Below are 23518 nucleotides of genomic sequence, written 5' to 3' on the forward strand. Positions count from 1 at the left end.
TCATCTTGTCTTTTCAGGGTTTAATCAAATAGGCCCTAAAAATGTTAATTCTTTTCAGTTCCGGACTCTGTGTGTCAGCAGAATTACAGGATTCCCGACATTTTCTAAGACACGATCGCGCTTTGGTCAAATGATTTGACCTATATAGAGAGCAGCATCATCTAATGTCATGTGACATAAAAAAAGACAAATTCACAACAGTGTCTCTGACTTGTCTAATTAGTAATAAATGCAGCCTCGGCTGGTCAAGAAATAAATAGCACGTCTCTCATACAACAGTTGTGACTTGATTAAAACATTAAGTCACAGGGCTTTGGCTTCGGCACTTTGTTGTTGTTTTTTTTTATCATACTTTGGTGCTGGCAAGTGTGATGTCTGCACCCTCCACCTCTTCCTCCTTGACTGCTGGTGGGTTGTTAGAGGCCTGAAAACCTGTGAACGTGGGGCTGATGGGAAACCACCTGAGCCAGCGAGCTCGCCTGACCACACTCATCCCCAAAGGAAAATCATAGGAGGAAGAGGAAGAAGAGGAAGAAGTCCTCCAATGGACTAAACCTCGTTCCTCTCGAGTACCTGAAACACACGATCATTTGTCTTTATTTCTATCATTAAGCAGCGTCTGACTGTGCACGCCTTACCTGAGATCGTATTATCGAGGCAAAAAGCAAGAAAACCTCCAACAAACATCTCAGTGGAAAGAAGAACCGTCAGGATCTGATCCAGCTCGGCAACACCTGAACACACAGTTGTGATCAGCAGACAAGTCTGTGTAAATGTTGTCTACAATCATAAATTAGGAGGCTTTTGTTTTGACATGAAACATAAATAAAGTTTGGATTAAAGCCAAGTCACGAAACAGCAGGACACAGACGTCATCTGCTACTGGTAATTTGTAGCGCGGTAGCCTGCTCCTTCTTACTGCTAATGGAGCATTTTAGCTCATTTACATTTAAAACCTTTGCAATATTCCACCAGTATCTTCTCTTGTAAGAAGCACTTGTGTTCTCAACTTTAATTAGACTTTATGGGACTGTCATACACTCACACAGTCTCACCTGTGTTAATAGATTTGGGATGTGCATCAAGGTATGCTGGCAAAGTCAGACCGAAAAATATGGAAAAGCCAAGGACAAAAAGATTTCTGGAGGAGTTCAAATCCACCAGCTGCAGGTTTGATAGGCCGACAGCTGTGATCATACCTGAAACAGCAACACACCTGAGTTGTCATTATGGTGCCAACACATCTGTAGCTGCATTTAACCCAGGTGTGACTCACCAAACAGAGTGCAGAACATTCCACCGAGGATGGGGTCCGGCAGGGAGGCGAACAGAGCCGTGAACTTCCCGACAGCCCCCAACAGAAACATGATGCCTGCTCCATACTGCACCACGCGCCGACTGCCAACCTGCACACAAACATAAACACCTGTCATGTGACTTGATGCCAGAAAAGTCCAGTTTGAGGTCACGTGTTCTCATTCCAGTCTTCCTCCTTGTTGGTTAGCTGTACTGGTGTCCTACTTCTACTTGTTTAGATCTGCAATCATTTCCATTTGGCACGTGCACCCTGCAGAGGGAGCTGGAGCTCACTTAGGCTTTATCATGATAAATGTACTGAATGAACTGTTATCACTCAGATAATAAAAGGCACCAATAAAATGCAATTATTTAGTTGTAATTGTGTCTCTAAGTAGCTGCTCTGTGTTGCTGGACATCACCAGTATGTCAGTTGCAGAGGCCTTCAGTTACCTTTGTGATTCCCAGAACGCCAATATTTGGACTGGAAGACGTGGAGCCGTTTCCTGTCCCTAACAGTCCCGCGATGATACAGCATACGCCCTCAGTGAAGATTCCCCTGAAAAGAACAAAACCGTTTCACAGATTCATGAGGAGACTGTTAAGAAAACAAAAAATCTCATCTCACCTGTTGATGGCATGTACTGGAGGAGCCGCAGCCCCAGATAGACGAGCGCAGGCGTAATAATCGCCAATGGACTCCACAATACCTGCCATGGTCGCACTCAGCATTCCCAACACCCCAGCAACGGTTACCACTGGCAACCCCCACTGGCCTATCAGGGACAGAAAGGGAAAAACGTGATATGAAATGCTGAACTTTTTATGAGCGGTCGAGCCTCCATTGGGAGCTAAGAAGCCCACCAATGGCTGACCTCAGGTCACTTACAAGGGTAGGGCATTCTAAACCAGGGTGCTGAAGTCATAATGTCACCACGGGCATCCGTGCGAGCCTTGTATCCATAGCGACTGGGGTCACTCGGCAAAAGGTTGGTCAGAGTAAAGATGTAGCAAACGAGCCAAACCACCATGATGGCGAGGATGATCTGAAAGGGGTGTGGTTTATTCAAATTGCCTGATCACCTGACACTTCACCTGGTTTCTGTTGTCATTATACTTACTGGAAACAGTTTGAATATCTGCACTCTGGTGGAGGTCAGGCCCTTCTTCCTGCTGTAAAATGGAACAGGAATTGATGTCTCTCTCAGGTACTGAGCAAAGAGCACGATGAGAAAGATACACCTGTGTACAGGGAAAGAAAGAAAGAAAGAAAGAAAAAGAGAGAGAGAGAGAGTCTGTTTATCTATTAACATGCAACATAGTAGTTAATGAGTGTTTAGTTTCTTAGAGCTGGCAATAGGCAGGTCAAAGATCTCCGGTAGGACAGCACACGGCCTTCAGGCACAAAGAGCCACTCCACGCAGAAACATAATCTCTTTTGACATGGACGAGGGTAAAACAATAAAACATGGCTCGCCAATTTAATGCATTAAAAGAAGGCCAAGATGACATTCTGTATCTAAAAAACCCGTGGGCAGCTTAGCCTTACAGCGCCGTCAGCCCCCAGTGAGAGCCGGCTCGTTCTCCGGCTGTGGTGAAAACAGAAAGTCCAATTAGGGTGACGGTTGGAGTGATGGTGAGAGGGCCGATGTACTCCAGCAGCAAACCCGGCAGCCCGCAGAACCCAATCACAACCTCTATGGTGCTGGAGACAATGATGGCCCCTTGGATCTGAAAACATGAGCAAGTTATCAGTTGTTCCTTTGAAGCTGTGCTAAAATTCAAAGACATCCCTCACCTCTCTGATGCGGGGATGCCAGACATGAGCCGTGTCCAGCGGGGCACTCCAGTTTCCATAAATCTCCTCTGCAGGAAAACAAACAGGAAATCACTTCATGACCTCCAACACTCCGCCATCTTACATGATTAACAGGGCAGCCGTATCACCCTCGCTTGGACAGCTCCAGCGATCCAGACTAAGGATGGCTTGGGCCGGAATGAGGAACGCAAAGGCGCTGGCCTGGAACAGAGGGAGTCTAAACGGCACAAAGGCAACCCCATCAGCATCAGAGGCCAGCTCACGTATCTCCTCCTGATGCCAGCAGACTCACCTGATGCCCACAGTGGACTGGATTAGCGTTGTGATTCCCACTGTGGTAAAAATGGTTCCGATCAGCTGACTGATGGTGTTCTGATCCCGTCCGACACACATGGCCTCAGCCAGGAGAAACGGCACTGCTACGGTGCCACTGAAGCATGTGAGGTAATGCTGCGGGCAGAACAGAAGAGTATGTCACCCGGAACCTGGAGAAACACGTCGTCCTCTTCCAGGCATCTGCCCAACATTCTACAAATCTTTGGTCAAAAGAGAATCAGTGGAGCTTTATTATACCTGCAGTCCTAACAGAATACACAGGTACCAGGGAGGGACATCCTCAATGGTGTAGATCATGTCAGACTCTGCCTTCACTGCACCGGCGGGCTGTTTGTTCTCCTTCTGGACTCCTGGTTGTACCTTGGAGACAGGATCCTCTGCCAGACCATTGTGACCCTGCTTGAAAAGATGCACACACCCGTTATACATTTACTGTGGAGAGGAAACACACAGAGACAACAGTAGGAGACATTTGACAGAATTTACTGGTTAGTTCCCCGACAAGTTAAGATGATGATGATTCGCTTGGGAGTTATTTAAAGATCTTCACAGAACATCCCTCAAAATAAAACATCCCAGCAGCCAAGTGAGGCTGAGCTAACTCTTCCATGTGATGGCAGAAGTATTATTGTGGTGATTTCCCACAGTATTAAACATCACAACAAGATGATTCCTTAGTTGCAATGTATTTACAGCCAGAGAGGAGTGACAAAATGACTGTTGGCATCAGCAAAATCAAGTGTAATACTGAGTTAGTAAAGCAGCAATTTTATAATAGCGAGAAGATTAAATTTGGAGTTGGTCACAAACAATATTGATAACAATAATAACAAATGTATCATGTTGTCTGAAAAAAATCTAAATATGCATTTTTATTTTATTTTTACATGCAGATTGATAATTAAAGGTTGGACATGCAGCCCATCTGTACCATTGAATAATTCAGAAAAACATTACCTTACAGCACTCTGCCATTTCACCTGCGACTTCCTGGAGGGTTAAACACTGAATAAAAGAGAGTGAGAGAGGGATGAAAGTCCACTGAGATTAAGAACAGATTAACGTTACCATCACACACACATGAAAGGGTATCAGATGAGCAGCAGTTAGTCACCTGTTCTCTTTTGTTCCTTTCCCTTCTGAGAACATGTGTGCTGATACAGCAGTGAGTGATCAATTACTGATTAGCCCCAGAGGTTAATGCCTGAAGCCACCCAGCCCCCGAACAGAAGGCTTCAGTGTCCAGTGTGAGAGCAGATAATCTGAGTTTTCTTCTGCTGCTGCAATAAAGTTAATTAGTATTTCACCCGTATCCCCACTGTTGGAAGCTGTTTTAAAGTCAATAACTGCTCACCTGTTGGAAGAAGACAGCGTCCAGAGATCATTTACGTCCTCCAGGTCATCCAACCCCACACATGCTTTCAGACCCCACCCTGTTTGGATCTGGTGCTGCAGATTTCAGGGTGAACCTTAATGTGTGAATCCTCTGCAGGGTGATAGAAAGGTTGCGTAATCACAGGATTGAACTGTGATTGTAAAAACGCTGAGCTCATGTGACTTAATTAATGATATTATGGTCATGATGTAAACAAGAGTTATAGTAAGATCTTAGGAATGTCATGTTATTGGTATGTGAATTACCATTACTTAGATTTATCAATTACAAACCGGAACTCATCCAATAATAAAAAAAAATCCAGTTTTACACATGCAGCTATTTTTTTATTGCATTCATCAGCTGGATTTTATGCACAATATTACAATTTTGCCATCATATATTTGCATCATTTTCATAACACATATATTAATAAAGTCTATAAATGTGAACATATAATGCAACCCACATAGAAATACCCTTCAGATCACCAGTTCTGAAGAGTTGCAGTTAGTTAGTGGACCAGAAAAAAGTGACCAGTGTCAACCTACATCTGCCAACGTCATGTTACTGGTGTGTGAGTAACCTCAGCGGTGAGCTACAGGTAGTCATGGTCACAACACAGGTTGTCCCAGATTGACAGGTGGCCTCTTCTGTCAGATTCATGAAAATATTACATAAATAAATCAATAAATGCTTTGCACTATGGGATAATCCCGGGTACTGTGGCTGAAGCAAATCACCATGGAAACAAGTGGTGCACACCTCAACTGGGTTAAAAACTCTTACATGTGATGACATGAGGCCTGAGCTAAGAACAATCTCCTGCCCATCATGGATTCCTTCTTAAATGATGTAGAATGTACGAAAACAGGCAGAAATAATAAATCCTTCGACTGAATATGGATAAGATGAAGGTTGATGAAGTGGCATTCGCTTAAAGAATATATCGCAGCACGTTCCCAGCATTGTCTCATTTACAGAAGAATGCTAAAGCAAATACTAGCAAATGCCACCAATTCAGCACTATCCACTGTACGATTTATTACATGATCATAACAGATGGAACTTCATTCACATGATTAGTTCTTTTAAAATAAAAGCCAAAACCGCTCCCATCATCATGTATCTGTATGAATGGAGCTCTTATTGTAGCAAATCTAAACGTGTGATACAATCTGCAAATGCATCGTGACATTTTTAAATAGTTGTAAAAGCACACACGCTGGTGCCCATCGATGTGCATGTGCAGTGTTTGGGTCTGAGCTATCCTTGAGTTGCTTTGGTGTTTGTGTATCTGTGGCCTCTCTACACATTTGCAGGTGGCTGGACATGCTGACCAAAGTGCAGCAAAAGTCACATGTAAAAAGAGCAATCAAAAGCTGCCGACCTGTAAATGACATTTAACTGCAGATATGTCCACATGTGCACATGCACACTTCCCAGTCCTGAGCACACCTGCACCCTGTTGGCAAATCTGTATCATAAATCAAACTAAACCTTTGCAGATTGTGTCACTCATGAGTTTTGCTTTAATAATGTTCTATTTCTTTTTCAAAAATAAAATAAAAACAGACTTGTAAATGAAGTTGGACAGTTGGAAGCCTACTCTGGGAGAAGTTCCTGACAAATGCAAGTATGATTCAAGCGTAATCTTAAATTATTTCGTAAGTACACCTTAATTCAATGTTAAACCACCTGTCAATCAGACGGAGTCTAGCAGGCTACCTCAGATACCAGTCATTGTGCTAAGCTAACTGGTTCTTACCTTTCCCACATTGATAGTCATTAAATAACTGACCTGATTGATAAATCTCCTACTTGCTGATTGGCGGACGCAATTAAATCCTGTGTCCGTGGGAACCCTCAACCATGGATAAACTTCTCTTTATAAATATAAACTCTTCACTTAAATAATCATGTCCTTGTCACCAGGTGCTCAGATGCTGCAAAGCCGCTCAGCCAATGACAAGCCAGGATTCTCAGCATCAGCAGCTCTTCAGAGTGGCGCTGCAGAGACAGAGAGGGACAGGGGTCACCGAGATCGGCACACACAGGTCAAAGGTGTCAGCAGCTGTCAGGCAGGGGCGTTACTCCTTTCACTTTAGCATCTTTGGCTCTAAAATATTTGGATTTCAGTCATTTTGTTGATTCTCAGAGTTGATGTTGTAGCTGTTATGTTTTTATACACCACTGGGATCATGGTGCATATCACAAACGGAAGCCAACACAGCAGAAAAGGTAGATTTTAACTTGAGCTGTAAGTTATGACCTGAGCTTGCAGCTGCTGACAGATGATTATGGGCATTTCTTACTATTAGAATGCTGCTACTGGTATTTTCCCACTCTGATAAACAGAAACGTTTTAACCTAAAATCAGAAATTTCACAATAACATCATCCATATTTGAGGCAGTCATATCAAATCCGGCATTTCACCATCATGGTGCATGCTGAAACGTGGAGGTTAGGAACATAGTTTCAGCTTTTTTTTGCTGATTTCTGGTAAAAACGTTTCTGGAGACTCATTTACTAAACATCTGTTTGCAGGTGAGAAAATCTGAGACATGAAGCCAAAGTGCCAGGAGCAAGGCACCGCCCTGCCTGGAGTCAAATCCCCACAGAAGAAGAATGAAGTGACGACGATTCAAAGTGTGACAGGTTTTTTTTTAATAGATTTAAACATCAGAACAAAACAAGTACACAGATAGACTCAGACGGATTCTTTTATTCTCATTTTTGTCCGTGTTTCAGGGGGTTTTTCTCCCAAAAGTTTCTGGTTCAGTATCTCTGATCTGCAAACAGACGGTAAAGAGTCTGACAGCTAAAAGTACAAACAGCAGAGAGGGAAAATCCACCTTCTATCTATCATCATCATCATCGTCAGGAGAGCAGAACATCTATCCTCTTTAACAGTCAGTGTGTCCTACCTGTCCGTCTGTCAGTCTAAGGTTGTTTAACTGAGGCTCCTGGGTCTCAAACAGAACCATCCGGTCAGCAGACACAAGACAAGACTGAAGAGACTTGCCCCAACTACAGGGACCCGGTCTGACATCACCAGATCTATAGGACATTATATGACTTGCTTGAGTTTCCGTGAGGTTCGGAAATGTGTGTGAATGACAACGAACGCTAATAAATATCTCAAGCTCAGTGACTCAGATCCAGGCCCCGTTTGGGCCCCCGAGCCTCAGTTTGGACAACGGTGTTTCACAGTTTAAAGTAGAAAGGTCAGAAAATGAACGCATTAAGAACGCACACATTTCTCAGCAGAAGTGGAACGAACACAGAAAACTAACAGATCGAGGAGTGACATGTCAGAGTGTCACAGCGTTTCACACTAGCGTGCCCAGAAGACCCGAAGGAGCGCACCATTGAAGCGCACCGAATGGGAACCAGATGAACTAATGCATGTGCAACTATGGCTCTGGACGAAAAAAAAAATTAAAAAAAATAAACCCCGGTTCGCATTAGCATCATTAGTCTACCCCGAAATCTGGTTACATCACTGATCTGATGTTTGTAAATGTGTGACAGCAGCACAGGCGCATTTCCACTGCAGGAGCTCAGCTCAGTGCTGAGTGGGACCCCCTGAAGTTCCTGCAGTGGAGATGATCCCACTGCTCCTTTTACGCCGTCAGCCAAAATCAGACCCAACGCACTACACACTAACGCAGGTGCAGTAGCACCACAAATGCTTGGTGGGCCAGTGGAAACGCTGCTGCTGCTGCTGACTGACTGTCTGTTGACAGATGACGGGAAAGAAAAAAATAAAATAAAATTCACCCCAGAAACAAAACACAGCTCCCTCCCTCCTCTAAACAGGAAGAACGGGACATAGTAACATAAACACTGTCTATTGGTCTGCTTCGTGCTAACAGACAGACAGGCATAAGTCTCAGAAAAGGGGGGCGGGGGTTGGGGTGGGTAAGCTCATCCCGTCTTTCTGTACTGGCAGCAGTTAGAGAATTGCAGGTTGGGGTGAGGGATAGGGATAGGATCAGCTGTCGTAGCTGATGCTACGTTTCAAATTGTGTGAGAAGTGCACGGACTTCAGGCGTTAACTGCTTGGCAGCACTGGCAGCCTCAGCAATGGCGCGGCGGTACGGCCCCTTTCTCTTTCTGTCAAAGCGGGACTGGAAGCTCTCCAGGAAGGGGGAAAGTTGGGTCAGTGGCAAGAAAGAAGTGGTCGGGGAGCCAAACCAGGAGACCCGTGCCTCCTGCCGCACTGCCAGCCCGGTATCGCCACGCCGCGACACCGTGATGCCAAGCACGCGTGCTGGCCACCAGGGGAACCCATAGATCTTCGCCCAGACGATGTCCCCCACACACACCGTCCGCCCGTCAGGGAGCAGACACTTGGACACCAACTTTGAGAAAACAGAGGACGACGAGGAAGATGAGGAGGAAGAGGAGGATGTGGAAGACTTGCGACGCCTCTTTAGTTCAACCCCCTCTTCCTCCTCCTCCTCGCCAACCACCTGCACCTCCTTGCCTTCAGCTTTAGAGGCTGGAGTGCTGGGAGCAGAAACAGAGGGGCACCTTGGCCCTAAGGCGGACACAGAGGAGGAAGAAGGGGGAATTTGGGGAGAAAGAGAAGAGGATGGGGGTACTTCATGGGGGGCATCAAAAATTTCTCCAGAGCTCCACTCTGAGTTACAGGAGTCCTGAGAAGAGGAGTGAGAAGGATTTAATACCTGCCCCTGATCTCCTCCCCCTATTTGCTTGGCTCCATCCTCATGTGCAACCTCCTGTGTTTCCGTGGAAACATTATCTGCAAAGGTGCTGTCCTCCGGAGGTGGAGGTGTGACTGGAGGAGGTGGAGCGGGTGTGGGCGTGTCTGTGTTAGAGGGAGGTGAGGGGTCAGGGTCTAAAACGGGTTTGGGAGGTGACGCGTGAGTACTCTGTTTTGTTGGGGGCGGGGAGGAGGAGCAGGACACCTGGCTATCGTCGGTACGATACCTTTGTGGTTTGAGGCGAACTCTGGGAGGAAGAGGTGTGTGAGAGGTCGAGCTGACGTTGGCGCCGCTGAGGCGGCGCGTAAAATGGATCTTCTGGTTGTGGCTCTTCATGGAGGCAGCCCGGGTTACAGCCTTGTTCTGGTCCTGTTTATGGCTTGGACCCTGTTTTTGATTCTGGTCTTTGGGTCGGCGATGTGGTGGAGAAGGCTGCGACCCCCTGGATAGCTTCTTGAGAACCTGCTGTGCTTTGGATCGATCAACTGCAGAACCTTTGGCCAGAGCCTTCTTCAGACAAATGCGGCTGGATGAAGATGCGGATGAGGATGAAGACACCCCCCTCAGGACACGACGAGAGGAAGTTCCCGTTGATGATGATGATGATGATGCCACGCGTATACTGGATGAGGAGCGTCTGTCTGTTGTAGTGCGCGCAGCTTTGTCATCGTTCCTTAGCCGTTTTAACTCTGAGGGTATCGGTGCTTCAGGTGGTCGCCGCCGCCGGGAAGCTTCTTCCGCCCTCAGATCTACCGGACCCCTTCGAGCCTCTCTGTGGCCCCCTGATGCCACCACACCTTTGCACTTGTCACAAAGCACCTGGCGGGGCCGGAGCTTGATAGCGTTCATGATGGAAGTCGGTTCCTCATAGCGGTACCGACGTTTTGGCCGTTTGATCTTGCGTGGCATTGGCTGAGGTAAGGCTTGGTTGTAGGTGTCCCTGATAAACAAAGGAGGGGGGTAAGGTGCTCCCTCCTGGAACAGCGGTGGTGGTTTTGAGTTCCAGGAATTGGGTGATGCGGGACCAATGGTCACCTCTTCCTGTTTTGTGGAATCAGCATCATCAGCAGTAACTGGCTGAGACTGCACGGACACCGGAGGCCGAGTCCTGTCGTCTCGTCTGGGAAACACTGTGATAGGAATTCCATAAGGTCCAAACCTAAAAACAAAGTGTAAATGGTTTTAGCAAGTAAAACCCAAGTTTGCAGGGAATCGATTCATGTTCAACGAATGAATCATAACTAAATCGGGGTAAGGGGGGGATTTTAGAGGTCAAAGAAAAATTATGAGACCAGTGAAGCAGAGCTTGACGACAATCATGACAGTTTAATTAAAAGATAAAGCAAAAATCAGAAAAGGTAATCAGGGCTGCTGTGAGTGCGCTGATGATGATGAGGATGGATGATTCAAAACTATGTCAAAATGATGAGTCAAAATCATGGCTAGATTAAAAACTAAACTATTTTAAGACGTCTAATATGGGGAAAAGGCATGAAATACAGGGCAACACATGCAAGTTTTATATACTGTTACCGTCTCCAGATGGAACAAAGTGTTTGTATTCGTGGCATCGAGAGTGAAACTTATGTTTGAGCTTCACATACTGCGTAAGCATGTAAGATGACATGTCTGCAGGAGATGCTGGTGGAGCTGCAAACATGGAAGAACGTCGCAGGGAAATGCTAAAAAGCGCGATAGTGGAACACACACGACAGTTCTCACCTTTTAGAAACATCCATCAACACCCCGGAAAATACCTTCTCCCCAACACAGAACGATACCACCAGCGCGTCATCGATGACGTGGTCCAGGGACACCCGGACCTCGGTCCCAGGACTCAAGTCTTGCACAGAAACGACGGACTGAGCACTGTGATCGGGATCAGGTCCAGTTTCGGGTCGAAAACAGTCTTCCGTAGTAGGGCTTTCATGTTTAACAGTGTCCGACACCAGCCGCCTCTTTGGTGATCTACAGGGCGGAGACGAGTCCCTTAAACCGCGACTTTGCAACTCCTCCGTCCCCGATGCCTTCTTGCAGAACCCAGAGTCCGGATCAAGGTTGTCTGCCACCAACACTCGCTCCGAGTTACTGTCGAACATGGCGTCTTTCGCGGGGCCAGGCCTCAGTTCTGACTGGCTCAGAGCCGTGTAGCCTCGATCTCGATCTGCAGTATCGGCCCGGTTCGTCGTCACGTTGGTTGTCGGTTCGGCCGGTTCCGCTAAAGATAGTCCAGCCTCGGTCACGGCGGGTGGAGCCGGGAAGGAGTGTAAGAATACGGCCGAAGGCTGCGAGTCCGACAGGATGCTGCGGTACGCCGCCTGAACAGAGACATTGCCGCCACCCTCTGGGTCACCTGGTACACCCGGGGAGAACCGGTCCAGACTTATCCGATCCGCTGGATAACTGTTGGCTAGTTCATCTGGAACGGCTGTATCAGGGAAGGCTTTTCCCGCCGATGGCTCCAGCTCCGGCCTGACATGGCGGCGTTCCTCCCCTTCTCCACCATCCTCCATGCGCGATACGACTAATTCCACAGACGAACTGTACTCCCGCAGCTCGCTGGTCTCCTGTTGGGTTCCTGTGAGAGCTGAGACGGTTTGGCCCGAATCTGATGGACCCTCGCTGTCCGTCGCCGCTGTTATTGTTGTTGTCGGGACCGCCGCAGTTCCTGGCTCTGCAGCCACGGCCGCCATTTTCTTCCGCTATGCTGCTGAGCGGCGGCTTGCCCCGCCCTCCCACCGCTCTGCCAGCTGCGCAGATCACTACAATTGGTGAAAATCCCTGTCACTCAAATAACAGGAGGCGCGGCCTTGATTCTGATTGGTGGATTCTTTAAGAGACTGGAAAGGTGTGAGGTCGCTGCCAATGGTCCTTTTCTATACCACACACAAATAAATTTGGAGCAAATGATCCTTCGAAATCAATAAAGGTTAATCCACCTTTTATAGTCTACCTGACTAAGCAATGTCATTTTATTCAGTTTGAACATTTGTCAAAGATGTGGGGGGAAAATGTGTAAAATATCACAATAAGGAGATAAGCTGCACTAAACAGAAGGAAAAAAGTCACTTTTCTGAATTTGAGACATCCAGCCATCTTCTAATGCTATATTGCTTAATGGGCTCCCTTGAATTCATTTAACCGAAATTGTTGTTGTATTCTTTTGGACATCAATCTTCTGCCTAATTGTCTTGGCAGTGGTAATGACTTGACCGTTATTATTGTTGGTCATTCGAGTTGCTCTGATATCAGGCGGACAGTAAAAAGTGATTCAATTATAACTGCAGTATAAATACTGCTCTACTGTGGCTGTCTAATTCTCCTGGTTAGATTAAACTGTAATGCTCTCACAGACAACAGTAACTTAGGATCAGTTATTTTATTAATGTGTTACAGCCACTTATTGATTATTGAGTTACAGAAGCTTTCACACATCCACACAATATGGCTTCACCAACATCAAATCAACACATCTATGAAGACTCAGCAAAAGATTATCTTTTTTTAGAACATGTTTTTTTCTTGGACACAAACTTGAACTTAAAATTGTGCCACTCAGGTCATTAATGATTTGAGCCTCCTGATTAACTGATTTGTCTTTCCAGTCTGATTGTTTGAACTTCATCCCCACTGACTGATTCTGGCTGCTGCTCTCTGATTGGTCACAGAGCATTGAGCCCAGTCCCTTCAACATCCTTCAGTTCTTTTAAAGGTACACCTGAGACCTGGTCTCCGTGCTCACATACTCCACCTTCTCGTAACGAGACATCTTCCTGATGATGGGGAGTGGATTTTCTTCCAGACCTGCAGTTTACACTCATTGGTCATCACATCACTCATTGAGCCAACAATCCTAATAGGCTAACAGTACTAAAACCCTAGTTCGAGCAAACTAAAATTGCTAATTACTGCTCACTACTTGCTTACCATTTATCTTCCACATCATTGATGGTGTCAGGCAATTCCACATTTAATGTTTCTGGCAAAAAACAGGCAAAAAAGCCAGCTAGAACGGCCGCCCCACCATACACTATGCTGGGCAAAGCGGGGAATACCTGGGAGATGAAAATGCAGTCAGTACGATAATAATAGTAACAATAGTGATACAATAATAAATAGAGTAACGGTGAATGGTAAATAGAAATGTTTTGTACAACAGCTACTGGTATTTGTGTAGACAGAAAATTAATCAAATGTTTTCATGCAGTCTTATGCAGTCTTTTTGATCTGTTATGTCACCTCATCCAGGATTAGGACGGCAGGGGCTGCCATGCTGCCGGTTCTTGCCATGGTGGAGACGAAGCCCATACCGGTTTGTCTACAAGAAACATACATAATGAGGAAACGGTGCCAACTGGCAGGAGTACAGGCAGAAAGATTTCGCTTTTTATTTTGTTAAGTTGCAGCTGAACATAAAATCAAATATTTTCTCATCAGGCTACACTCCCAACCCCAGAATGAGAAAGAAGAAATTTTAGAATTTATTACAAATGTGTTACAAGTACTACAAAAAATAAAATGTAAAACCTATTGGTTTGTTTTTAACTCTGATTTTCTGATCAGTTGAATACATCACATTACATAGTCTTATCTAAACACGCCTGGATTACCAACTACCTATACAATAGTCCAATGTGTTCAGGTGGCTGGAACTCTTCTTTTCTGGACATTACCAAAGATGCCCCAAGGATCAGAGCTGGGACTCATTTTATTTTCAATCTACATAAACAATCTCTGTAATAACCTGTCAAGTGCAATGTATAATTTATATGCAGATGACACTATTATTTATTGCTGTTCAACCCCAGTTACTCAGGCCTTTGAGTTTTTACAGGCTGCATTTAATGTTACCCAGTCTCGTTTACATGATCTTCAACTTGTTTTAAACACAGATAAAATCAAGTTAATGGTTTTCTCTAGGTGCAACTACAGAACATTACAAATATTGTAATATCCAAAGGACAACCTATAGAGTGTGTTTTAAATTACAGGTACCGGTACTTGGGTTTCATCCTAGATGAGGAAATTTATTTTAAAGAGCATATTAATAATTTACTCACTAAACTTTGGGTGAAGCTTGCATTCTTTTTCAGAATTAGAACCTGCTTCTCTCTCAGGGTCAGACAAAAATTAATGACAGCAACTTGCCCACTCTTGACTATGGGGTGTATCAGTCTTTGGACACTGTGTTTTTCTTTTGGCACTGAGATTTGTCACTGACTGTAGTCGTCTCTTGTAAATTGTACATGAACTAAAATTTGCCTTCTCTGAGTGCACGCAGGTAAACACATTGGTTGACCCTAATTTATGGAATGCTCTACTAAACTGAAACTTTCTGAAGTCATTGCGCTCGGAGCCTTCTGTTCAATCCTGTGGGACAGACAGCGTGTGTTTTAACTTTTTAATTGATGTTTGTTGTTTTGTCACAGCTCCCACACTTTTTATTCTAAACCAACATTGCATCTTTGCAATTGTATGTTTTGGCCTATGCTATCACTTTCTTTTGAATGTTCCTATGACATGTGCAGCTGATCTCTAGGCCAGGTCACCCTTGTGAAAGAGATCCTGATCTGAAAAGGGTTATATCTGGTTAAACAAAGGTTAATAATTTTTTTTTTACCACAGATGGCCTTTGATCAAGGTGTAGAAACCAAAGTGCCCCCAAAGTGGCCCTAAAGTCTGCAGTCTTACCTGATAACAGTAGGGTAAAGCTCTCCAGTGTACAGGTAGACCACAGTAAAACAGGACGAGGTGAAGCCTTTACCAAGACATGCCAACAAAGTCCTGAGCACCTGCATATCTGTGGGGAAATCACAGCCTGAGTGCCCGCGGATCTGTGTCCATCTGAGCTAAGTTGGGATCCATTCGGTAATGTGTTGTTAACTTAAAAAATGTATTCTAAAAAACCTAACACCTTACAAGGGCCTGAGCCTCAATTTTGATGTAAATTGTCACCTTGTAAGTGCTGTGTGAGGACCTGCTCATTAGAGGTATGACTTTATTTTGTGTGATTGTGCATAGGTCACCTGGAGGGATGAAGATGTTGGCAAAGATGACGAGGGCTGACATGAAGAGACAAGTTGCCTGAGAATACCTCCTTCCCAGGTAAGTTAACGCGGCAAGTGCTAATAGTTTGGAAGGAATGTCGACGGCTCCAAAGATGAGTTGCATCACGTAAATACTCACCTGGAACACACAAAAGGAGCAAAGCTCAGCATGACAAAGGCAAAGTGAGGTAATGGAAGATCTGACAACAAAAACATTTATCCACTCAAAGTCAACAATCCAAATGACCTGTGAGCCTTCTTTCCGTTATCTCCCAACTGTGGCACAAATGATCACAGTTAAACCACAGTTGAAGTTTAATAGAGAAACAGTATTAAAGCAGCCAATGTGTTGTTTGAGGACATTGTTAGAGGATTACCCAAAGAACGTGACCTATAAACTGATACTTAGGATTCAATTCTCATAAATAGTTCTGTCTGGTCAGATCAGATCTCTGGTGACTCTTGTTACAATTAAGCTATGAGAATCATGTTGACTGCCATCACGCTGTGTGACCAAAACTTCCAGTGACAGGTGGGCAGTGAGATATTATTGCAGCTGTAGTTAGCTTCAACACTCAGGAAGTGACTCACCCCGAACTTCTGCAGATCCATCACCAAACCGTAGTACGCAAAACTGGTGGCAAACCTGCAGAAGAGGACAGCTGCTGATGTTGGACCTCAACACACGTGATGGAGTAAACCCCAGACAGGGGAACAGAAAGATATTTAAGCAAGATAACAGCACATCTACTGAGCAGGTGGGAAGATAGAGAGGAAAACAGACAGATAAGTAAATGGGATAAGAGATAGAGATAAACACAAATAATGGATTGAAACACAACTGGACAGGTGGACAAAAAGACAGGTGGACAGGTAGAAGCAGCATGAGTTATCTAACCAGACAGCCATCAGACAGATGGAGATGCGTCTCATCCCTCTGGTCTTCACAAGGTCGTACGCTGTCAACGTGGACTGGCAAGAATCAATCTCCCTTTTCATGTGGGAGTGTAGAACCTGCATCACATGGAACTCATATCAGTCTTTGACAGGTTATCACATATGGTCACATATGACAGTGAGCACACAGGAGACCTCTAGTGTTAACTGGTTGATTGGTTTCCCGTTGATCCGAGCGACTCTGTGAAGATTCTTTAATGCTTTATCAGACCGACGGTTCAGAACCAACCACCGAGCTGACTCTGCAAACCACCTGATCAGTGACAAAGCAGATAAATGACCTTCACGTTTGCAGAGCAAATTAGAGGCTGATTCTCAAAAGTTTCCACTGACCAGCTGTAGGCGAAGAACAGGAAGTAAGGTACACAGACAACCACCTGCAGCTTCCTCCAATCTCTTAACCAGTAGGCAAGCCCTGCAAGGATCAGCTGACCAAAGGTGAAGAAGAAGGATGTGAGCGTCCCCACTAAAGTCCTCTCTTTGGTTGGGATCCACTCCACCTCTGCAAACAGCGTAGAAAAGAAAGCAGACAGAAAGAAAATCATTGAGAATAAAATAAAAATGAATCTGCACTTCATGAGTAACACAAAAGTTGGCCTTTACTCAGTGAGACGCCATTAATGATGATTCCAGACACAGCCATCCCACAAAGGAACCTGAAAATGCAATAAACGGAGTATGTTGGAGAAAGGGCAGCGCTACATCCCAGTATGGCCAGCTGCAGGTAGGACCAGATCAGAACAGACCGTCTCCCAAACCTGAAAAGAATAGCAGACTCTGGTTGATTGGACATGGGATACACTGTTATGATAAAGATGCTGAGCAGGAACATCAGTTCACAGCATGTCACCTGTCTGACAGGCCACCATAGATGATGGCTCCTGTTAAAACTCCACCCATATAGATTGTCTGAATCATCTGCTTCAGAGGACGCAGAGAGCACACCAGGCCCCACTGAGAGAAAGAAATTATGAGGATTATCATGAAGAATCTAAATGATGTCAGTAGAAAAGATCTACAAATATCCCTTCAACACCCTAAAGATTCTCTTACTGTATATGCAAGGCTAAAGCACATTTTAGCCTCCTAAGGAACCACTTCCAAGACAACAACTACATTTCCAAGAACTATTTGAGTTTCCTAGTAACCACCAGCAACAACTACAACATGTGAATGAACTATGATGTCTCTGCACGGAAAAACAAAAAAACACAGCATGGACCGAAGAGAAGAGATTTATGCCATCTAGCCAGTATTAAAACACCGAATGGCCACAAGAGCTAGAACTCTTTGAGTGTCAGTGGCATCCCATAAATTTTTGTGGGGGTACCAAATAAAGTAATTTGTCACCTTAAGGGTGGTAGCAACATGGTGCAGTCTGATTGGTTTTTTTTGGGGGGGGGGTTCTGTACCTCTGAGATGGTGGTGGCCAGGAATTCAGAATGGTCAAATGTCCATCCATCTAGGCATTCCTCTGTCTTTAGGTGGCTAACGTTAGCCGAGCCATTAGTCACTAATAAGTGCCATTGTGGTTCCACATACCTGAGAAACAGAGGAGACAGGAAGTGATGTCAGTAAGCGAGAGCTGAGAGGAAATGGGCAAAAACTCTTACCTCCGGCAGCGGTCTAATCTATTTCCTGAAGGGTCCAGAGGGATGAATGCTTTCACCAGCTGCTTCTCATCAATCTGAAGAAAACAATCGTGTTCATCTAACTAAACCATTCAAATCGATGCTTCGCAGGAGCCGAAGGTTACCTGGTAATCTGGTAAACTGTAATTGGCCGGCAGGCTGCAGTGGTGGGTGGGTACACCTGAGACAAAGTTGTTCAGAAGGTTTTGACTGGCCATCAGCAAACCTGGTAAACTGATGAGAGTCACATGCATCCACTGGAACCTGCCGAAGCCTCCCGCCTCACCATGACAACCATGTTGAACGAGAAGCAGTTACATATCTGCATCACTGCTTTCAAAGATGTTTTCAGCTAATATCACTCACCTCCTGCAGCAGATCACTGAAGCCCATCTTTCCAATTTAAATGTAACAAAATATTTTAAAAACTTCTAAAAATGATTTCTCATATTCTCAGTTGCTCCACCAAACCATGAAGCTTTTGTTTGCAGATTTTAAGTTTAATTCTGAGTGAACCTGCAACTTTCCTGTTAAAAAGAAGAAGAAATACAAATAGTAACTATTATTAGTAAAAAATAATAATAAACTGTTCTATATCTCAGTAAAACAGCACTAAATATTCACCAACCTATCAAAATGTTGGTGGAGACACTGAGCGAAGCTTGAACATTGTAGATTACGGCTAAATTACATTTATTAATAACTTGATAAAGTTATCAGCAACTCTGAAAATGTAAACTATTTGTTTGCAGTCTGGTGATCGTTATTAAAGGCTTACTAGAGCTGCAAGAGCGTAAAATGGAATGAAAAGAGGATAAAATGTACTTACAGTCTGCAGACTGGGGGATGACTGCAGCGCTGGGGTTGTGCAGAGAGCTCAGTAGTTGGGCGGAGAGAAGGAGGGAGGGCAGCATAGGAACATTTGAAAATTAATAAGTAACTTGCAACATGAAAGTTAATACACACTGCTTGTCTATCTACCTGTTTGAATCTTAATTGGAGCCATAAACACTTAGTTGTGTGTTTTGTTGCCAGCGTTTACGTTTCCCTTCTGGGGCAAAATGTCTCAGCCATCTTCTGTAGATTAAAAACAACATAATAATTAAAAAATAAAAAAAATCACAGGTTAGCCTGACGTGTCTTGACTGTCATCTGGTGGCAGGCTGCAGTAAAGACAAGGTCTGTCTCCCCACTGTTGGGAGTCCTGTCTCTGTGCATCCTGTTTGTTTTCTTGTTCTCACATCTCGCTGAGCGTCTGAAGTTTTCCTGTCCTGGAATTCATCCGACTGAGCTTCGGTCAACAAACCACTCAGCAGGTTTCAACCCCATAAACAAGGACCAGGGGGACAAACTGGACAGACATGTGTCCAACACGTGATGATGTAAAAGACGGCATCCTCACAAAAACATCCTTTGTAAACACACAATAGATTTATTCAGAAAAGGGTGAAATATGAAAGAACGCGCGGTCTAAGTGACAACGGCATCATCTGCTCGACTGGCTGAATCCTGCTGCACGAGGGGTTGAACAATTAAGCTACATATTTACATTGTTCAAATGTAATCTATAAAGAGTCGGTGGCCTGCATGTGCACACAACGGACGGCCGTCACATAAACATTAACGTGTGTTAGATGTACGTGACAGAGGTCATGCCACATCACTCTTGGACCCACGGATACCCTTTGACCCTTATCTTAATGGAGAACTTAAACCCTGAGAATTCAGAGTAACTTTGCTTTGCAAGTCCTCTAAATTCAGAAATAGAACAGTCTTGACAGGTGTTACAGATTCAAAGGTCTGACTGGGATCTAAAGATTGATTATTGACCGATGATCAATGATGGGACCCGCTGAGGAAGCACACCGATTGCCCGATGCTGCGGTTAACGAAAGGGTTTTAAATGTACCGAAGGCTCAAAACAAAATGAGAATGAGGAACTATGGAACAGATGAAACAAAGAAAAGCTCCAGCCAAAGTTCAAAAGATTTACTTTCCAAGAAATTATTCAAAACACACACACAAGGAAAACATTCAGATGATGCTTGTACAACTATTACAGCTGCATTGTTAATGAGAATTGACTCGAGGACCAAAGTTTCTGCCCCTCAAAAGGTTCCTGCTTCCAGATGATGTCAAGTAAACCCAGTTAAAGGTTCAGGTAGTGGGTTTCAGATGTTGTCCAGGCTGCGGGAAACCCAGGATGCTTCTACAACTACTAAACAGGTTAAAGAGAAGACACACGACTATAAAGCACAAAAAGTTCAGCTCCTATAATGTTTTTCAAGTGAAATCTTCTGGGATCATCCCTTCTTCTGTTGAGTCATTGCAAATTAAATCAAAAGAAAGAGAATGACTTCTTCATCAGACAGCATCCAGTCTAAATGTAGTGTCCCCCCATCATTGATGAAAGACAATAAATGTTTAAGGACTTCAACGGTTTGCATGGAATATGCCGAGTCATGCAGAATCATCACCTTTAACTGTGGAACATTAACACCAAAAAGTTTAAGGTTTTCAATGATTGTCAGCTGCGGTGTCAGTGTGTTACTGCAAGCTGCATGACATCAAACCACAGGGCAAAATGCGTAAATGTCACTGTAACATTGTGTACTTTGTTCTAGCTTACCTAACACCAGTTACACACAATTTACTGAATATAGTAATAAAAAAAGTAATAATTAGCCTTTTAAATTCAAAGACATGATGTATCAGGACAAACTAGCATCAACAATGAAGAATAAACAATGTTCACAATCACAATCATGCACCTCTTGTGACTGAATCAAGCTGTAGTAAATACGGTATATAAAACACATTTATAAATTACATTTAAAACACAGTTCATCAGATGAATCCACAGGCTGCTGTGACAGATGATCTTTCTACAACGTGGTGAGAAACTCTTTGACCTGAAGGACAAAATGATCCAGATTAGCAGAGTCAAGTGAAACAGGAAACAAGCGTGAAGAGTGATGCAGAACCTCGTGGATGATGGCTTCCTGTTTGATCCGATCGCTCTGGAAGTCGGTGTCAACGTCAAGAACGAGAACAGGAAGGTCGTTCAGGTAGTTAAAGTCCAGCCTAAACACGCACACGCGCGCACACGCACACGCAGTAATGTTCTTTTACTTTGACTAGTGAAATATAACCTGATTATCATAACCAAACTATACTGTGCTTACTAAAAAATATGGTTATTATCCATGTACTTTATGGTTCCTATTTTTTTTTTTTTTTACATTGATTGAAATGATCGAGCCTAACACGCAAACTGGAATTTAAAAATGTGATCTCAATAGGACTTTCCATCATATAATATGCTGATGCATGTGTGCGTGGCGAGTGTGCTCAGTACCCTTCATACCTCATGTTCCTGTTGTAGAGCCAGGACTCGTGTTTGAAGTGAAGCTGTTCCAGATACTCCAGAGGGATCCCCTGTTCCTCCTCCCTGCCCCGGTGGAGCAGGCGCTGCATGCAGCGCTGCAAACACAGTGATGTCCAGCCTGAAGGCTTTGCCTCAATACTCATTTCCTTTAATGCATCATGTAGCAAAACTGCAGCAAAACTGACACTGCTGCAATGATTACAAAAAAGACAATTCTCTACGCTTTTATGGCATTAACACAGGACTATGGTCTCTTCTTTATATGTGGATTTAAATCTAGCTCTCAGCAGTTCAACTCTGCGGATCAGCTGCTCCCTGGCACTAAATAGGGAGCTCACGTTCCACCAGGTCTATCCTTCCTGCACTGTCATCCTATCTGCTCCAGGACAAACACATTTTTTTTGTCTCCAAGGTTTTGAATGGGATTTTCTTCAGTGTATCCTGCTGACCCAAAACTGAGGAAGGACCTACCAAATGGTATTAGATCCAGCTCCATCGTGTACAGCATCTTGGTCAATGCTGAGCATTTTAAAACACACTTATAAATAACTGTGAGAGTGACATCTGCATCCCGCAGTGGCCGCAGATGTAGTGTTAATAACAGTAGGGGCAGTACCTGTGGCTGAGCACGCAGGTAAATGATGCCATCGAGAGCAATATCAGGTTCAAACACCTTTAGGATCCACCTGTGCCAGTCCTGATAAACGTTCCACTCTGTTTCTGTCAGGTCGCCATGTTCAAACAGGTTGGATGCAAACACGTACCTATAAACAGTGGGGATGACACCCGGGATGATCGTAATCCCCTAAATCCGAGCGTGTATTTAGGCCATCTCAGGTGTGTGTCATTACCTGTCTGAGTAAACGGAACGCTCGTAGAACTGAATGGGATTTTTAGCATCCTGGAGTTTACCTGATGGGCACTGAAGCTGTGAACGAACTCTGCTGAGACAGGCGTAACTCTGGCAGACAGGAGTACAGGCAGACAGACAGGTTAGTTGTCACAAAATCACTAAATCCTCAACATATATTCAATATATTCCGGTGCTTTTACTTGAAAGGTGTAGGCCCAGCGGCTCGGTTTGTCGTACAACATCTGAAGGAGGTTTCCTCCACTCTTCTGAGAGGAGCTCAACTCCTACACAGATAAAGACAAAGTTAAGCAGCTCCATTAAACCAAGAATCGTTTACTCTTTAAACAAAAAAAATTCTAGAACAGTAACGTAACCGCTGGCTCATTTATACCCGTGTCTTATAAATTTACCTGGTAAATGTCATCACCATCTTTCTTCACGTTACACCATTTTCCTATAGGTTCAGGAATCACCTCCCATTCCTCTGATGCTCCCTGAAGAAGTTGCACAAAAGTAGACTTTCCTGCAGCTGTGAGACACACGTGCACACATCGGAAGCATCTTAATGCATGTAGACATGGTCAAAATAACTTTTATCTGAAAAATGTTTCCAACACTGTGTTAAATGTGGTATACCAGGAAGACTTAAGACAATTCTGAAGGCAAAAGCGGATTCCACCTTTTACCATAAATGACAACCCAATAAAGTTTCCAACGATCTGGCTACAGTCGTGAACTACTGAATCCCACTATGACTCAATCAGTGTGTCAAACTCACCGATGTTTCCCTCGATTGAGACCTTCTTTCCTCTGCGAGAGACGCCGCCGTTCCAACGAATTCTCTTCGGTAGTGTCGACATTTTTGAAAGAATCTCTCGGTTCAGTCCTGATAGATGCTTATTTGGTTGGGCTCCGCGTGAAAACTGTTTGCTAACAAAGTTTAAATACCGCGCACGGGAAACACCAGTTTCCGGTGAGCAACGTGTGTTGCCAGTGGGCGGGGCTATATCTGACAAACCAATAGAAACGCCCCGTTCCACTCCAGCGTTCAAAGATTTGAAAACATGATGCTCCACTCCGC

The 23518-nt window shown here is 44.4% G+C and overlaps 4 protein-coding genes across 8 annotated transcripts; all 4 read right to left on the reverse strand.

Moving 5' to 3' along the window:
* Positions 1–200: 200 nt before the first annotated feature.
* Positions 201–6814, reverse strand: slc23a1 (solute carrier family 23 member 1). Of its 4 annotated transcripts, none has more exons than XM_057054371.1 (16): positions 4806–6814; positions 4566–4731; positions 4409–4456; positions 3689–3847; positions 3408–3565; positions 3244–3332; positions 3095–3162; positions 2846–3027; positions 2418–2538; positions 2186–2342; positions 1925–2072; positions 1750–1855; positions 1277–1406; positions 1056–1199; positions 639–734; positions 201–573 (listed from the first exon to the last, which is right to left on the reverse strand). In XM_057054371.1, the coding sequence occupies exons 3-16, from the start codon at positions 4424–4426 to the stop codon at positions 347–349; spliced, it is 1803 nt and encodes a 600-aa protein (XP_056910351.1). In that variant the 5' UTR covers positions 4427–4456; positions 4566–4731; positions 4806–6814; the 3' UTR covers positions 201–346. The 4 variants fall into 4 exon arrangements, with proteins under 4 accessions (XP_056910351.1, XP_056910349.1, XP_056910353.1 ...); XM_057054369.1 differs by having other exon boundaries at positions 3689–3850; XM_057054373.1 differs by lacking the exon at positions 4566–4731.
* Positions 6815–7471: 657 nt separating this feature from the next.
* On the reverse strand, positions 7472–12792 carry pwwp2a (PWWP domain containing 2A). Its single transcript, XM_057054363.1, has 2 exons — positions 11284–12792; positions 7472–10720 (listed from the first exon to the last, which is right to left on the reverse strand). The coding sequence occupies exons 1-2, from the start codon at positions 12252–12254 to the stop codon at positions 8845–8847; spliced, it is 2847 nt and encodes a 948-aa protein (XP_056910343.1). The 5' UTR covers positions 12255–12792; the 3' UTR covers positions 7472–8844.
* A 133-nt stretch (positions 12793–12925) lies between these two features.
* oatx (organic anion transporter X) lies at positions 12926–19247 on the reverse strand. Its single transcript, XM_057054374.1, has 16 exons — positions 19026–19247; positions 18563–18723; positions 18322–18477; positions 18179–18252; positions 17978–18107; positions 17416–17519; positions 17169–17323; positions 16899–17067; positions 16701–16818; positions 16507–16622; positions 16200–16254; positions 15588–15747; positions 15253–15361; positions 13801–13879; positions 13489–13616; positions 12926–13365 (listed from the first exon to the last, which is right to left on the reverse strand). The coding sequence occupies exons 2-16, from the start codon at positions 18587–18589 to the stop codon at positions 13224–13226; spliced, it is 1722 nt and encodes a 573-aa protein (XP_056910354.1). The 5' UTR covers positions 18590–18723; positions 19026–19247; the 3' UTR covers positions 12926–13223.
* Positions 19248–20170: 923 nt separating this feature from the next.
* zgc:110540 (deoxynucleoside kinase) lies at positions 20171–23473 on the reverse strand. 2 transcript variants are annotated; one of them, XM_057054386.1, is made up of 8 exons: positions 23216–23448; positions 22848–22966; positions 22638–22721; positions 22436–22545; positions 22201–22348; positions 21564–21679; positions 21181–21280; positions 20171–21108 (listed from the first exon to the last, which is right to left on the reverse strand). In XM_057054386.1, exons 1-8 carry the CDS (start codon positions 23295–23297, stop codon positions 21082–21084), a joined length of 786 nt encoding a protein of 261 aa, XP_056910366.1. In that variant the 5' UTR covers positions 23298–23448; the 3' UTR covers positions 20171–21081. The 2 variants fall into 2 exon arrangements, with proteins under 2 accessions (XP_056910366.1, XP_056910365.1); XM_057054385.1 differs by lacking the exons at positions 20171–21108; positions 21181–21280; positions 21564–21679 and having other exon boundaries at positions 21804–22348; positions 23216–23473.
* Positions 23474–23518: the final 45 nt, after the last annotated feature.

This window comes from Takifugu flavidus, chromosome 14 (genome assembly GCF_003711565.1).
Source record: "Takifugu flavidus isolate HTHZ2018 chromosome 14, ASM371156v2, whole genome shotgun sequence".
In the NCBI taxonomy this organism is placed as follows: Eukaryota; Metazoa; Chordata; class Actinopteri; order Tetraodontiformes; family Tetraodontidae; genus Takifugu; species Takifugu flavidus.